Below are 17917 nucleotides of genomic sequence, written 5' to 3' on the forward strand. Positions count from 1 at the left end.
CTTACCTTTCTATTCAATTGTGAACTGATACATGCGCACAAACGGTCATTTATTCGTAAGTGTTGAGCGCAAGAATCGATCTCGCGTACTTTCATTTTGCACTGTTATTTACATCTACGCATGTGTATGTGATGTTCAAAAAGCAATGATGTTTGCGTGCAAATCATTTAATGGAGCTGTGTTGGTTTCATTGTCAGTGATCGCATATGCGCACACTCAATTGATGATCTCACTTAAATGTCAGATTGAAAATAGAAACATCAAATAGCCTCATCATATAATATTCTTAAGTTCATTTTTATTTCAGAATTTTAAATTCACTGCAAAAACTTTCAACGATAAAATCTAAGTAGATTTTAATTTATATTTCATGAACGAGCATTTTTATAAGGCTTTAAATTTTTAACTTAAATTTATGAGGTGTATAGAGAAAAATAAAGCCAAACAAGAAAAAAAAACCAAATCAAATATTTGTACATGTGATCTTAATAGAAATGTTCATGACATTGATAATGCATATGTGCATTGGATGATACCAATGTCATCACTAACGTTCTTCAATCCATACGATACGCCCTTTGGAACGGTGATATCACAACCAGCAAAAGCATCCATGGTGGTATCGTCACATTCTATGAGGAATTCACCTTTAAGCACATGCAATTCCTGAAAAGATAGATGAAGATAATAAAACAATAACATTTAAAAATAGTGGCTGATTGTAATCTTTAACCAAATGTGTCAACTTACCACTTCCTCGTGACTTGGTCCTTTAACCTTAGACGCTCCACTCCTAAATCGCATAAAACCAACAGTTTGCCGTGATGCCGATGGTATAAAACCATAGTCGACACCGTCTCTTTCCATATAAGAAATTTTGTCCGTTGACGATATTTCTGTCGGAAGAAAAAAAGGAGGTTCAGTGTTAAATTCGAAAATGTGAGAAAATTGTATGGGCAAGAGCCCAAGAGAGTTGACATACCAATTTGACCAAATCTGTTGTTTATGTGTTCAGCATCGGTGTCTTTAATACTGTGTATGATTGGATCTTTTTGTTTGAGATTAAGCATGCCTTTCCACCAGTCTTCTTTCGATAGCGTTTTTTTCTTTATTAGCATCGGAATTTCTTCTTGGAATGGCGTAATATCATTGCGATGCTTCTCTGCTTTTTCGTGGCTTTCTTTGATTGTTGACAATTTCATCGATTTTGTCGATTTACTACTTGAATGTGTACTATTTGACGGTCGTTTGGTACGTTTATGCCCCATTTCAGATTGTGCACGAGGTTTTTTTCTCGGTGGTTCACTTTCGAATTCGTTTTGAAATGTAACAACAGGCGCCGTATGTCGAACTGGTTCTCTTGACTTTCGTTTTGTTGTGGGTTTACTAACCACACTGCTATAAAGTTCGTTTCGGAACTGTTGCAAAGAATTTGCTTTTACATCACGGCCTGATCTTCTCATGGTAGTCGGAACTTCGGTTGCTAACGATCAAAAAAAAAAAGAAGTAAAACAATTAGAAAAGATGCAATGAAAGCGATTCAGTGTAATAATATGTACTTACATGTGACTTCATTTTCTGGTGCAATGTCTACTTGTTTTTTTGCTTTCGCCGTCGTTTGATTCGTTTTTTTTGTCGCATTTGTTCGAACTTTCGGTTGAGCTTTCTGCTTTCGTTTTGGCGATGGTTCTTTTTGTACACTTTGATCTGTTGTACTCGGTTCATTGTTTTCAATGAATTCATCTTCATCCATTGGTTCAACATTAATTGGTTCGTGTTCCATTTCTTGTTCTTCTTGTTGTGATTCGTGTTGTTGCTCTGGCCCATGCGATATTGTCAAAACTGATTGGTTTGCATTGACACTGTTGTTTTTGGTTACATTTATTGATCTTGATTTTGATACCCGGACTGCAGGCGCAGATGGCACTTTGAATACAGAATCATTGGCCGCCGATGAACTTTTACTGCTTTTTGTCGTTTCGATATTTTCATCAACAGTCTCATCATCATCTTCAAAAATAGTCGAACGAAGTTGACGTGGCGTTGGTTTTTTCGATGGTTCCTTATGTTTGATTTTTTCGATATTTTTTTCGAAAACTTCTAAATCTTCATTTTTCTTTTTTGGTATTCGCTTCCTTCCTACTCGGCTGCTGTTACTGTTCAAACCAAGTGACTGGTTCTGTTGCTGTAAAAATTGACGAATTTGAGATATACGCTATAAAAATAGTGTAACATTGATTAGACTCGATTGAATCAAATCGATAAAAAATATTTAAAAAGATAACTTACCTCATTAAAATTGCGCAAACTTGTTTGTGGTGATCCCTCCTTTATTAAATCGTCATCATTTTGAAATTCAAATGGTGGCGGTTGAATGTACGATTTACTTGCGTGCAAATTTGAAATATTTTCAGTTGAATCACCAATTGTTTTTCGTGTTGAATTTCTCATTGAAATCCGATTCAATTTTACAACCGGATTGAATTCTTTTGAAAGAGAATTGGTTTGATTTAGTTGCGATGTGCGCTCGTTCACAGATGGTTGCTCATCATTTCGATCGATTAAGGCTACATCATTTTCATGTCCTTCATCATCCGCGATGGGCTCAAGAAATGCTTCTGATGGCAAATTGGCTGCATCATTAATACTGTATGTATCACCGCCAGTATGGCTTGACGATGTCAGTGCTTGCGAATTTTCAGTGGAATTCATTCCAACGTTTGGAATGTCATTTGATGGTTGGGCCAATCCATTTTCTGTTGCAACATCATAGGTTGCATTTTGAATTGATGTTTTTGGTTTAACAAATGTCTGCGAACTTGGCACCATAATGCTTGACACACTCTTTGCACTCAAGTTCGAGTTTCGTTGTCGTGTTCGCATTGGCGATGCAATTGAATCTCCTGTAATTGTTCGCGTTAAATTGTCAATTTTGTTGAAAGTTGTTCCATCGCGTCGGGATTGTTCTGGATCGTCTTTCGGAAAGAGTTTGCGTCTTGCCGAAATATTGCCACGGTCTAAAATCGGTGTATTGGATCGATCGGAATTGATCATCTTGTGACCATCGTTCGAATTGCTATCATTGGTCAGTATACTGTCGTTGCTTCCATTTTCAGCGTTTGGACCATTTTCGTTAAGCGGATTATTTGTACGAATCGTGTGTGTTGTTTGTTTTGTTTGTTGTTGTTCTTGTTGCGATGGTTGTGATGTTTGGGGATGTGAATTGCTTACATTCACATTTATCGTGACATTTTGTGGTGGAACTACTGTTGCTGGTGTTGATATTGGTTGCGTTTGTTGATTTGCGGTTGGCGTTTGCACTACGATAAAGTCATGACGCCATCCGCCATTCTTTGAACTAGCTGGCGTTGCATCACCAATATTTGATCTCGGCGTGTGGACAATTCCTCTGAATATCTTCGATACTGGAATACGAGATGGAGTTCTTGACATTAGATTTCGGCCTGGTGTTGTTGATGATGGCACGTATTTCGATGGTGTTGTCATCGGTGATTTATCTCGAATCGATGGATGTGGTTGAAGTTTTTGTGTGCTATACACCAAATTATTGCTTCGAGGCGCTGCCTGCTGGTCTGTATTCTGTTGTGTAACCTTAAAAAAATATACGCACATTGAAATTGAAATCATAAAAAAACATGTGCCGATTGTTATTTTTACCTGTGCTTGCACTGGATTATTTTCGTGATCGTTTTGTGAATCTGGTATTTCGTTTTCTTGAGTTTCGGGAATTACCGTCTCGTTTGGTTGCGTCTCTGGGATTGCAGTGTCATTTGGTTGCGTTTCCGGAACTATAGTATCGTTTGGTTGTGTTTCTGGTACTCGAATTGATGTCGATACTGGTTCATTGTTTTTATTGCTATCGTTTGTTAGCGTTTTATCTGATGAGTTCATTGTTCGTGTTCTAGCATCTTTTTCGTGAGCATCTCCGTTCGATGAGCTGACTTCTTGGTCGTTATCTGCTTTTTCAGTATGTCGTTCTTTGGTGGCAAAGACAGACGCTCGTTTTTTATTTGTTCCAACTGGTGTGCTGAAATTTGTCGGTAGAAAAGTGTTCGGAATCATATCTCCTTTGAATTTCGTGGTTCTTCTTGGCGAACGAATTCGATCGACGGATTTTCTCATTCTATCGCGTACAATGGCTGCCGGTGTTCTTGAGCTGGTTCGACTTCTTCGATTTTGTTGTGGTGTGCTAAATGTCCATGATCGATTTGTAGGATTTGACGGAAGACTTAGGTTTGACAGTGACGACGGTGTGAATGAATCAGATGTATGACTCATTCGAGTCCATTCGACATTATAATCAGAAAGTGGACTGTTTGAAACCTGAAACAATGAATGCATTGCATTATTATTTTATGTTTTTGCAGGAAAAATCATATCATATTGATTTTGCACGCTTACCTTTACTGGTCGTTTTCGAATTTCTGGATCAAGATTGGTTCCTTTATTCTTTTTTACCGCCCAACCAACTAACTCAGACACTCCTGTGTCATCCAAACATGCATCGACACTATGATCCGAATCTGAGTTACCATCCAAATTATATGTATCCAAATTTTCCCTAGCGAACATCTGTCTACTGAAATAACGGAAGAAAAGAAGAAGAATGAACATTTTTGTTTTTTTACCCAAAAAATTAAAACATCTATTTTCATTATACGACCGTACAAAAATGAATGAACAATGCTTGATTCATTCATTTCGACACAGAATATCACTTTAATTTCTTTGTTTCGATCAAAAACGAATTTATTTATTTTATTATTCAAACAAAAAGTGCTTTCATCCATGGTAAATCACACTGTATATATTGTATACATAACAGCAGTTTGATTGTAAAAATAAACACAATGAACGCTATTATTCAATACTTACATTTTATTCTGATTGACCGGGTTTAGCGGACGTGTATCCAAAGTATTACCATGCCAGTTCATATTGATGTTTTATTGTGATTTTGCTTTTATACAGATGAAAATACACTATCGAACGTTTGAATGCGGTGCACGCGTCTCACCAATGCATTCGAATACTAAAATCTCACGCTAGTAGTATTCTGAAAATACGATGGAATAACAGCATACCATTCAGTCTATAAACGATAGTTAATTGTTTTGTTTTCAACAAAATACACAAACACTTCTCAAAAACGTTGATAAAGAAAGAAACTTTGCAATTCAAATCGATAGAACTGCAGTCATAATATTTTGCGTGTTTACTCAATTGGCTTCACTTATGTTATGTGTGATATTTGGTGGGATTTGTTTGATCGTTGACACATTTAATTCGAATTTATATTAGTTTAGAAAGCGGCCACCACACTAGCGCCACGGCGAATCACAGCAATTTGGGGTTGTCGCATGTATTTGACACTCTGGTGTCATTTAGAGACTGTACTTACTTATTCACAAATTGTGTTTACGTCTGACAAATTAGTTTTTGGTTTTTATTGTATAATACACATTCGATAAAAGTTCACGCGCAAAAAATAAAGCGAAATCAAATAAGTTTCGTCGACGAAAATACAGTAGCATAAAAAATGAATCAACACTCAAATAATGCGATATCGTCACCGCAACAACCACCATCGGCCCAATCACAGGGTTCAACGTCTAGTACAGGCAGTCTTCCGACTTCAACACCCGCTCATCCAACACAATCCAAAACAGAAACACTTGATAATATTGCCAAAGTGAAAAGTTTGACCGGTCCGTTGCGAGATTCGCTTGCTGTATGTTATCACGTGAAGAATTAGATTTAATTCGTCGTCAAAAATTGACAAAATACTTAGAATTATTTTTCTATTTGATTGATTTTTGGATTTTTCTAGATGACGTTGAAAACAGCAGCCAATTTGCTACACCACAACAATCTAATTGATAATGGGCCGATCAAAGGGATTGATAATAGTAATCAAACACCGCCACGTTTTGATAAACACTTGGAAGAGTTCTATTCGATTTGTGACCAAATTGAATTGCATCTGAAGACGTCAATTTTATGTTTGCAACAAAATTCAGCTTCACAACGCTATTTGCCGTCACAAGTTATGTTCACACGTATGGACACCACACCAACAAATGACAATGCAGTCTCATATCCACAGTATTTATCTACGGTGCGTCAACATATCGCATATGCGAAAGACATACACGATACGCTCATTTGTGCCGCTCAAAATCTAGCACCCAGTGAATAAGGGACCACTCATATTATAAGTACATCATTTTTTTACCTGCGTTTTTTAAGAATAAATGAATAAAAGGACCGTCATAATTTATAAAAAAAATCTTTCAATTGTTTATTTGTTAAATAGTTCATCCTTAAAGATTATGTGAAATAATAGAAAATTTTGTGTTCTACACGTTTCAAATTTGGAAAAAATTAAATTCTAATTATAAGAAATTCTATAACAATAACCGATGTCATAAAAAGCAATTAGACACTGCTGCAACTTACAACGAGATCACCATTTTCTACAATTCTATCTATGCTTTTGTGATTGTTTCCTATTCTCTTGTTGTGCTATACATTCGTCTGAATAACGAAACATTTACGCTAATTATAAAAACGTGTTGCCATCACTTTTGTTCTTACACCATTCTTTGTGATAGACCATCTACATAAGCAATTGAACATAAGCAATAGAATATCTATTGTATATATAAGCTATTAAGCATTTGCAAAAAGCTTCGTTTCTGAAATAGCTGAGAAATGTCTCTACTTAATTTAAACTGAACATAATATGAAAACACCAAATATATTTGTGTGTAAAAAAGTGCTGCATGAATCGATGATATGAAATGTTCACTGATTTTTTATAGTTAACACATTTATCGAATGTTCGTGTGTTTTTTCATTGCTTTGGTTTGGTGTTTGTCGTAATTTAGCATTTTCAGGGTTCGACATCACATCATCAACGAATGCACGCGTTTCCAATTTGAGTTGATGAAGTCGGGCATGCAACGAGCGATTTTTTCGTAATAGCATAATTGTTTTCATTGCAATTTCCATCAAATCTTGACGATAAAATGGATTATTGTAGCGTGGTGATGACATTTTTGATCGACAACACATTGTCATCGCATCAGTTGTTGATGATACCGGCGAAAATGGTGTTAATGGCATTAAATAGTTTAACGGCTGAACACGTATATTTCCTCGTTTGAGATCTTCATTAAATGATGATGATACCGAATTTTCATTCGTATCACTTGATGTACTGTAAAAATAAACAAAAAATATCGCGTCAAATTATGAATGCATAAAGATTCAATAATAAAATCAATTACCTGATTACGTCATCTTCGGAATCAACGAACTTTTGACGCTTTGCATAATTATGAAAGGACATTGGTGTTGAAACACTTGGAATACTACTACTGTCTGATGAATCTTCGCTTTCATATGACATTCGAGTTTCTCGCCTGCAGCGCTTAATTTTATTACGGCGATCGGATGAATACGGAACAAATTCTCCACCTAATCGATTATAGGTGTCCTTCTCATTACTCGGTTGATTTTCGCGATTTTCTTGGCGGCCAACTGCAAAAAGGATAGAATAAAAGCAAAAATTAAAAGAATTCGATTATATAAAAATTATACATAATTATTGTCTCATTAAGAAAATCCTAACTATTTAAAGGCGATTTCGGAATATTTATCGAAATTACTAAACGGTTTCCCAAAAATACGGGAATTAAATTTTTTTGTTAAACTTCCAAATTTGCACGAAAATTAACGTTTTCGGAAAAAATTTATTGCAAGGAGTGAACATAAAAAAACGAAATAATTATCAAAAAATAAATGAATTGAAATTAGATAATATGGTCATTGGTCATGTTAAAATATATTTTCAAAGAACAAATGTTACGGAAAATCTATATATTTCAAAACGAAAATTAACACAAATCATATGTTCTATAAATTCTCTATGAAGCACAAAACGTAGTTAACAGCTAAGCGTGAAGCAGCTTATCTATCGATGTATATTCATTGAAATGAATCGCTCTAATTTCAACGCAATTTCCATACAAGAAACGTGTTTTCAAAACTAATGATTAAAGTGATATTTAAAAATTGTCTTAATTAATTCGAATTAACTTACCATAGCTAATTACCGAGCGGTGTCTCAATATTCGATTGTTGTTTTGATATGAATCCATATCATCTTCACAGATAGTCGGAGCCATAATTTCTTTGCTTGTCAGCTGTTTCTGAAAGAGAAGAACAAAATAAAATGAAAACCATTTGAATTATATATTCGTATATATATATATATATATATATATTGAATTTCGATCCATAAAATGTTATTGATGAAGGTCAGTATTCGCTCGTGTTGCATGTTTATTCAAAGTCTAGTCGTTCCGTGAAATAACATTTGAAAAAAAATAAAAAGTGTCTTGTTTTTTCACAGCATTCGGTTTTTCTTATCTATAATGACATTTTAAATTAATCGAAAATAATCTATTGTTTAATTTTGATTGCAAGCCACGTGTGTATTCTATTCTTAAAATAGAAAAAAAATAGTGAAATGTGATCCAAGAATAGTTTAAACATGAATTGTGTATTCAGTGAAAATGTGGTATCTATGGGAAGAAAAACAAAGTCGCACGGAAATGTGATATAAATGCCAACGCTTCTTGTTTTTAGAATGGTATTGGTGCTTCCTTTTTATGTACATTTATTGTGTAAACAAGATACTTCAATTCTGTCGTAAAACCATGTAAATTCATTGTTAAGTTATTCGAATCATATTGTATCAACTCAAGAGGCATAACACGTGTACTCGCACATTTCCATAAGTTAGATTGGTTTGACATTGTTATGTGAGGCTAAATATTTCCCCTCTCACGACTGACTGTTGTACAATCTGTATGAGTAAACATTTAATTAAAAAAACGTGGCTCTTTGTATATACCTTCGTGAAATTCTGTTGGAACCCATTAGACCCAAGTTTCAAGAGAGAAATGAACGTTTTGACGAAAAAACATAAATTATCGCAATGCCAAATTTGCATTAAATTCAAATTGACAGTGCTTATCCGACAGCCATGTATTATATCCATATTTATCTGATAGTGAGTTGTATTTTAAATGTCAAATTCAATTTTAGCGAATTCAGGTGAAGACAAAACCAAAGAGATTTTGGCTTCTTTTTTCTATTCAAAAGGCCTTATTAGAATTTCCATCAATACAATGAAAGCACATCCATAATCCCGATATAAATCATAATATAATTCGAAATCTGATGCCATTTGACATACGATATTCTGGAGAAATGAGAACCGACACACTCCGTCGGTGCAATGATAGGTTCATTGAATTGTCTCTCATTGCGTCGTTGCGATTTTACTAAGTGCCAATATGTGAAATGTCGTCAGTCTTTTTTTATGATCTCTTAAGTTGCAAGCAGGGAATATTATTGAATTGTTTGTCACCAAAAGCTGTTAGTGGCGCTAGTGCAAGCCAATTTTTTTTTATTCCTTCCTAATAGCAATAACAATCAAAGTTCACATTTCATGTAAACCAACAAAAAAGGTGGCCAAAAAATGACGAAAAAAATCGATTTGCGTTTATTTGCAGTATATTGAAAATGAAATATCACGTTTCATTGTGTCGTTGCTGGGTGTCTATAATGTATATATGCAGAGTAACCGTGACAGCTCAGAGACAAAATAAGCACATTTTCAATGCGATGATGTGTGATGTTTATTGTTTCGTGACGAATCTGCCGAATCACATAATCGGTTTCAATTGACACTCGTGATTTTTAGGTCGCGTGCTGATCGATATTTGCGTTGAATGACCAGAGTCTAATTAGGAATGTAATGCACTTGACTGATTTATAAAAAAATATCAATGAAGAAAATTACATATTCCTAATTGCAAGTCTGTTGAAGTTTTCTTTTTCATTTGTGTACGCTAACGCACAAAACCTGTTTGCATGCGTGCATATGTTTGTCGGTGAAGCTCGATGGAGTCAATGATCTATGTGAAAACAATGCACGTGTTTCAATCAAACTTTTATGCGTAGAAACAATTGGTGTGGCATTCAATTGCCGTTGCGTTTCATAACAACCATACGTTCGTCTCGATTCTATTGAAAATAACAATTGTTTTTAATCACATTTGATGTCTCTTCTTTCTGTGCGCATGACTGGTATGCATTTATTATACGTTGCTTGTAATTAAAATTTGCAATGTTGCAAACGGTTTGTCTATGATTTATTGTGGTTTATGCTCATCCAACAAATCAACCGAGATCACGTTTTGAACGCTGCGAATGCAGTCATTAATATATTATCACGAGTTATAAGCAATTTACTGCATGTGACATGGAGACGCAAGCGAATTTATGATTGGTTCGTAATTAACATTAAATTGGCTCAGCCAATTTTTTGTGCATTACCATTTTTTTCATTACAGTATATAAAATGTCTAATTGAATTTGTCGTACTAAAATAATGATCGCGTTTGTGGACACTCCAAGGCACGTGAGCCTCCATTTTTCTTTGTTGATTATTGTTTAATTAAACTTGCCACATTTTATTTTCGTTTATTTAATCAAATGGTACGGAACCAATGACATGACTTTTTGCTCTTATCAAATGTGGAGCAGAACAGCCAAACAATACACAGACATTTATTTGGTAGCCTGATTTGAAAACAAGTTTACTAACATTCATGTATTTGATATGATAGCGTGCAATGACGCTGCAATCCTTTAAACACACACATTTTTCCCGAAAATTGTTTTCAACATTAAACCGTTCCAAACTCAATATCGATACTTTCAATTCGAATAAGTTACACAATTTAAACTCAATGCGGTCATATTTTCGTCATTTTTATAATTTTGTGTTGTTCTAGAATTGACCGCAATTTATCGCATTCATAGTAAGAGTGAAAATCAAACAATCAATTCATCGTGTACGAGTGTCAATTCATTATTATAAAACATTTACGTCAAAAACATCAAATTTTTTTTTATTCAACAATTAATATTTCTTCTTCTTTATTACTTGATATCAAATGATATTTTGATATGTAAATATTTTATAATAATGAATTCACGTTTACATTTTACCGCATATTTTTTGTGTGTAAACGAATATTATTTACAAACATTTGAGTCATAATGATCTGTACTCTTAAAAAAAAGTTTTCTGACGTCAATGAACGCATATCGATTGATTTTTGGAATTTGGAATGAGAAAAAAATATTTAGAATCGAATGTTTCCAGATGTAAACAACGATTATCGTGTGCAACGCAAACATGTTTTTGTTTTTTATGGTGTATTTTTACAATTTTACACATTTTATTCACAATAAATGATCAATTTATTTTCGATTTTTACGGGCTTGAACTGTTGCGTTCTGACCAAAATGACACGTGTTCTTGGCACTCCTTCAAGTGATGAATGAAGAATCTTACATATATTACGAAACACGTTGACTCACCATATATTCAATGAAAGCGAATGATCGTTGATCGTTAAAAAAGCGAATAAATTCAATCAAAAAAAATCAACGGAAAAAACAATGTATTTATTCTATTGTAAATTCAAAAAACCGTAATCATACTGTTATGTGTGCGTGTACACGTGCATTCGACTAAACGAAAACAAACTAAATCACAAAAGATTAAGGCGCACATCGGTTTCATCGATCTTTTTATTTATAATATAAATTTATACGATCATAGATGACTTTTTAGTAACATTCTTTGAGCGTGTTCCGTTAATCAATGTCTTCTCATTCGGCTCGGTATGATAATGATATTAATTCATGCCAATTTGAAAATCAGCAACAACCACGCGCCTTAAACGCGATAATAATAATTCATCAGCGCAAGTATTTATAGCTTATTCTCGAAATAAATCGACGAAAAATACTTCAAACATTTGTCAAGCTCACAATGAACTCATGCATTTTGTAATATATCAACTTCCGTAGATCATGAGAAAAAAAATCACATCAATTTACGATTTTGTGAAGAAGAAAATAAAAAAACATTGACATGTGTAACAAAGATTCACGACAAAAAAGTTCAAATCAAACACACGCATGAATCCCATCGAATGACAAACAAAACAGAATGAATGAACAGGGAAAAAATAACGATTGAGTACAACAACAATGTCATTTATACGACCGCACGTGGAACAAACGAAATTCGCATAAAGCATGAGGAACAACAACAACAATATTACACGAGCCGCGCTTCTTGATATGTGCCAATGTGAAATAGTTTGTCATTAGTTTTGTTGAAAATTCATAGACACGATGACGAAAGATGATCACACTTAGTTTTTGTACACGTTTCAAAACTAAATTTACAAATGAGCTGAAGAGTAGGAAGTTTCCGTTGAATTTGATGGTCTGTTTGAAATTGCAAATGGATACGTCGAAAAAAGTATAGGCAAACAGACAATCAATGTTCAATGTTGATTCGATAACAGTCAATAACAGAAAGCTTAAAAAGGATAATTTGAAAGGATAACATTGTTTGATTAAATATGATACGATTATACAACAAGAGATAAAATACATTTTTAGAAGTCATATCAATCACATCATTGCTCAAATTAGAGAACAACTCTATAAAAAAACAATGATTCATAATAAAAAGCTGAGCTTTGTCTAAAAAAAATAGTCACATTTTCGCAATACATCAAGACTCATTTTCAGCATTGTTTACGTGATTGTTTAATGGAGAGCGATCAAGTGGTGACTATCCAATCAGCAACATTGTAGAGCACGTTTTTCAGACATTGTTCTCCCCCTCATGACATACAATGTGCTGTCGTTGATTAAAATGCAATGAGATTCGTGTATGATGAGCAATGCGAAAAAAAAGAATCCAAACCTTATAATTCACATTGAACGCAGTATTAATAAAACCAATGAGTAATGAGTTTCACGTGTGTGAACCGTTTGTGAACAATGAAACTGTTGTTGACAGAAGAATTGACTCCAGTTTCATTACAAAGTCGGTTCAGGAGCCATATTCGTATTAATAAACAGTTTTGGATGTATTTGTGACACAGCGAAGCAATGTGACTTTTTTTAAATGGATTTACAACTTCCACAAAATAATTATACAACCATTGTTTGTGATGTGCATTACCATTTACGTGTTACGTTTTAAAACAACTCTGCATGTGATAATAAAGATTTTAGAAATAATGAGACATGGTTAAAATGTATGGGAAACAACGCAGGTTTTGTATAAAGATGCTAATGCATGTTTCATAAACGTGATATGTGCTTCTCTTTGATCAATTATCTTATATTCAACCCGGAAATAGCCGCTACATGCGGCACTTACATCATTATAAGCTGAACCAAATTGATCCGCATCGATACAATGATTACGTGTAATGGGCTTGATTATATTTCAGTTGCAATGCACAGAAAGAACTCAAAATGATAATAATATCTTATCGAAATAATTAATTCACTTGATACAGAATAATGAGTCGTCACAGTTTGTGCGTCAATATATACGCAGTTCTTGTTTTGCTTTCAGGCCGGCGACTAGACACTAAATAAACAAATACGTTTCATTCAGTTTTTTATTTGTTCTGAAGGTTCCAATGTTTTGAACAGTTGGATAGAGTTCACGTTACGTTACGGTGTCGATATATGGTTTTTTTATCGTAACAAGAACCTTTTTGCATATTAAATTAGTGCTACGAAAACAAAATTGTTTGGAATAATTCGATATGATGGTGTATGAAATTTACATATTTTATTTTTCGAAGATTCTTAAAATGAAAAGGTTTCAACGAATTCATTGCATGAAATATTTGGTACTTATGCTGTGGTTCTTTTGCTTTTAATCATTAAATGACTCCTTGGAATTGGAACAAAAATCAAGAAAAAACTACATTAATATTTTGGGCGAAAAAACATGAGAATTCTTAAGTGAAATGGAAATATCTATCGGAAATAAAGAAGGGTTCTTTTTTCATTAAATTAAATGCTTTCATTTTAAGCAAACGAGACATTGGTTTCATTTTGAAAAATAACTCACAACCAATCGGTTGCGCAATACATTCCTTTAGTTTTATATCCCTAAAGCGATTAAATTCGATAGAGAAAGAATTGACTAGAGAAAAGCAAACAGTAAAATTGTTCAATAGTAGGGATGTTTTCGCGTATTGTTTCATTTTCAATTGATTTACTGCGAAACGTGGCAATTTGGGAGCAATCAAATGAAAAGTTTGTGCCATCGCAAGTGTTCGGTGTATACCGATTTGTCGTTCGTTTTATGTTCGTGTATGTTGCAACTGTATGCGAAACAGTCCATTTAAAAACGTACGAAACATTTGAAGTATGAAATTGTGTGCACCCGTAAATTTGGCACCAATTCTAATAATTTTGACATTTTTTAAAGATATTTTGCGATAATTTTTCGATAGCAACGAGCATTGGTAATATTTCGTTTAAAATGTTCACCATTTATACGAAAATTGATGACATTTATGAATTCAAAAATAATATGGATGCGAATATTTTTCAACCGCGTGACAGAAAGGAGCAAAAGTAATAAAATTTATTTATACATTTGTATTTTAATGTTCTCTGAATAAAAAAATACAATTTTTTACAGAATTTTGAAAATAACCGAAAATTTTACAAAAATCGTCAATCGTTTTTGGTTTTATTCCATAACATGTACGTCATTTATGGCACCAGTTGTTCCATTATTTCAAATGAAACGCACTTTTCCATTACATTTTTGGTAATTATTATCAATTGTTTCGTCCCAAAATAATTTAATTTCAAATAATTTCGTTATAAGGTACCCATTTTCGTTGGACATGGAAAACAATTATATTTTTTATTCATTTTACATTCATCAGTCACTTGCAAGTATTTTGCTTGGACAAGTTGCGGCAGCTGCGGATACATTCATTTTTTCATCGCTTTTGTATTTTAACTATCAATTGAAATTGCTTGGCTATCGATTTTCAAAATGCGGACACGATATACAAATGTCGGATAATGCAAAGTACAAACAGTTTGTTGATTGTATTAAAATGCATTTAGCAATCATTGAGTATGTTATTGATTGATTGATGCAAAAAAAAATTATATTAAATGGAAAATTGTTTTGTTTTTAGGTCGTTTAAAAAATTTCATAAAATTTTCAATCGTGTATTTTTCATACAAATTTCCCAATCGGTATTAGTTTATTCAATGTTAACAGTATTAATAGCATCAATCGATGTGGTGTCTACACCTTTCCTCTCAAAATTTTGCCATTTAGCTGTGATGATCTTTGAAATGGGTGTGCTTTGCCATTTTAGCAACGAAATCTTACATTCGGTTTGTTTGAACATTTTGATGGAATATTTCTATTTTCGTTTAATTTGATAAAATGTAAGTCAGGCGATAACTTTTGTTTCTCCTTATCGTTTTTATAGTCGCAAATGCTTTCACTTAACGCATATTTTAGCAACTTTACTATGTGCGATAATCGTACACGTCGAACACTTACAATGTTCATACGAACAGCGAATCATCAACCAATTGCTGTTAATGCGAACGGAGTTATTAAATTCGTTCTAAATTTGCAACTTTTCTTTACAGTCGGAAACTTTTTCTTATGATAGATTTAAATCCCACTCTTTTAGATGCAATTTTAAATCAAATTTACGACCTTTATTTTATTGCAGATTTTACGGGCCACGTATTCGTATGCAATTTTGATATTCAACTTTAAATGAATAAATACCAAAAAAAGCTATATTTATTTTTGGAATTCATGAAAATTCATAAATTTTACGTTTAGCGGAAATAATTTTGGCACAACAATAGATATGGAAACTGGCTTCTTTTGACTGCACGAGGACGGATTAAAAAAAAACATCAATCAATATTGATTTGAATAAATTTGATGGAAATAAAATCACAAAATTTTATTATTAGAAAAGCAAACCCAAAATTCGATAATTTATCATCAATCAATGTTATTCATCATCTGATACATAATTAGGTAGCTCATCAGACATATCAATAAATATAATCAGCATTAGGGATGTTCGAATAGGTTGTATCGAATTTGAACGAAACATACCACATATTGTATTTATTAATTTGAGCAACATATTAGAACAGCTAGCTTTTGGCATCAACTGAATTGCGGGAAAAACTCGCGTGAATAATAAAATTAATTTCGATGATGTCATAAAATGATTCTTATCAAAATCAAATCGCCAAAAACAGTACATCAATGTAAATAGTGTTGTAAAATTGTTGTTAAGCGCAAATCAATCAATCGCTACAAATGTCATTGTGTCCCAGGTGAACAGAAAAAAAGGTGAGCTACCCATATATATAAGCGATTATGCCAACAAACCATTTCGAATAGAAGCCGAAACAATACTCGTGCAAAATTTTCATGACAAAAACGATGAACCAACACGAATACTTCAAACGAAAAAGTATAGCAAACGAATGCCAACAAAAAGTGTGCATCGAACGCAGAGAAAAAAAAATCCATAACACGTGCCGTCGTTTTGTAGAGGAAAAAAAATATGGTTGGTGAGACATTATAAGCGTATGGCATGTGCATTTATACTCTCCGCGTTTTATTTTCTCTTTCTATTTCTTTTATTTTTATTTCTCTCGCTGTTTGTATCACCTACTCAATGCTATATGCTTTGGGTTCGCACACATACAAGACTGTGCTCATCATACAGCCTCTATCGTCACAAGCGGCACGCTTGTGCTTGGGCTATCTTGGCAATTCAATTGTAAATCGCGCGTTTACTTGCGCGTTTTATGACTATATCAATTGTTATAGTGTCGGTTTTGATGAAATAGCGTTTCGTGTGAAAACTTCCAATCCTCATAAATGGCATGTGTGTTCTAGATTTAATCTACTTGTACTATATAAATGATAGAGTTATTTTTTCATTACGACTACTGTGTTTTTGTCGCTGCCGCAGTGCTGTCGAGGCGCGTGTGTTAATTGTAAACAACAAAACTAAATTTCAAAATCCACACGTTAACTGTTTAGCGAAGCCTTTAGCCTTTGACTGAATACACTTCTCTATGACTATGTCTATGTTACGATGTACGTGGCTTTATTAAGCTACCTTGCAATCTGTAGACGCGTGCAATGCCATTCGAAAGCGAAAGTATTGCATAATACCAACGTGCAGTTCAGCTCATAAGCATTGAACGTGTATAATTGATTGCATTTGGAATCGAATGAAATTTATATTCTATATTTAGTTTTCTCAAACAATGATAGCAGCAAAAGAAAAAAATTGGCGAAAATTTGTCAAACTGTTTATACACAGAAATGTACAGTTTTTTTTTATTTATAGATTCAAAAGATACTTACGTTGTTTTAAACTGAAAATGCGGGTTATTGACACAATGTGAAAAATTACAATGTTTTGCCTGATGAAACTAAATTCTCGTCTTCTTTTTTGTTTTTTTTTATATTATTGGCTCTGGCGATGCCACAAATTTAACACACGATACTCTTACAATATGACTTTAAAAAAAAATGTTTACACACATTTACAGGCAGCCAAAATAAAGTCTCACTACTTAAGTCGAATCGTTTATTGTCTCTCTTTTGTTCTCAGAATTTCTTTCTGGATTTTTGTTTCGGTTCTTTTTGCCTTTGCAAAACTTTTTCGAAAGTTCAATGAATTGCGATGACACCAATTCGTGTTTGGCTTTCTTTTTAGCGATAATGATGAGAAATTCTGAGTAAAACGATATTGTATTGTCAATGTTCGATTTGCAAGTGTTATTTTTTATTTGTTTGGAATCAAGTCTAATTTAAAATTCAATTTCAGAAACGTTTTGAAAAAAATTGGGGTTTTTAAAAAGCAAACGAAAATAGAACCTCTCGTGAACA

At 33.4% G+C, this 17917-nt stretch overlaps 3 protein-coding genes across 5 annotated transcripts; 1 reads left to right on the forward strand and 2 right to left on the reverse strand.

The window, feature by feature from the left end:
- Positions 1–269: 269 nt before the first annotated feature.
- On the reverse strand, positions 270–5265 carry LOC116344620 (myb-like protein P). Of its 2 annotated transcripts, none has more exons than XM_031773237.1 (8): positions 4897–5265; positions 4423–4600; positions 3679–4344; positions 2290–3612; positions 1564–2185; positions 983–1483; positions 751–896; positions 270–666 (listed from the first exon to the last, which is right to left on the reverse strand). In XM_031773237.1, exons 1-8 carry the CDS (start codon positions 4956–4958, stop codon positions 499–501), a joined length of 3666 nt encoding a protein of 1221 aa, XP_031629097.1. In that variant the 5' UTR covers positions 4959–5265; the 3' UTR covers positions 270–498. The 2 variants fall into 2 exon arrangements, with proteins under 2 accessions (XP_031629097.1, XP_031629096.1); XM_031773236.1 differs by having other exon boundaries at positions 1564–2215.
- A 124-nt stretch (positions 5266–5389) lies between these two features.
- LOC116344622 (mediator of RNA polymerase II transcription subunit 29) lies at positions 5390–6304 on the forward strand. The gene is made up of 2 exons (XM_031773240.1): positions 5390–5752; positions 5852–6304. The coding sequence occupies exons 1-2, from the start codon at positions 5561–5563 to the stop codon at positions 6218–6220; spliced, it is 561 nt and encodes a 186-aa protein (XP_031629100.1). The 5' UTR covers positions 5390–5560; the 3' UTR covers positions 6221–6304.
- On the reverse strand, positions 6295–17917 carry LOC116344621. Of its 2 annotated transcripts, none has more exons than XM_031773239.1 (4): positions 17390–17917; positions 8129–8231; positions 7314–7566; positions 6295–7243 (listed from the first exon to the last, which is right to left on the reverse strand). In XM_031773239.1, the coding sequence occupies exons 2-4, from the start codon at positions 8211–8213 to the stop codon at positions 6829–6831; spliced, it is 753 nt and encodes a 250-aa protein (XP_031629099.1). In that variant the 5' UTR covers positions 8214–8231; positions 17390–17917; the 3' UTR covers positions 6295–6828. The 2 variants fall into 2 exon arrangements, with proteins under 2 accessions (XP_031629099.1, XP_031629098.1); XM_031773238.1 differs by having other exon boundaries at positions 8129–8237.

Source organism: Contarinia nasturtii, unplaced genomic scaffold (assembly GCF_009176525.2).
Source record: "Contarinia nasturtii isolate CC-2019 unplaced genomic scaffold, AAFC_CNas_1.1 Cnas_scaffold_1101, whole genome shotgun sequence".
NCBI lineage: Eukaryota > Metazoa > Arthropoda > Insecta > Diptera > Cecidomyiidae > Contarinia > Contarinia nasturtii.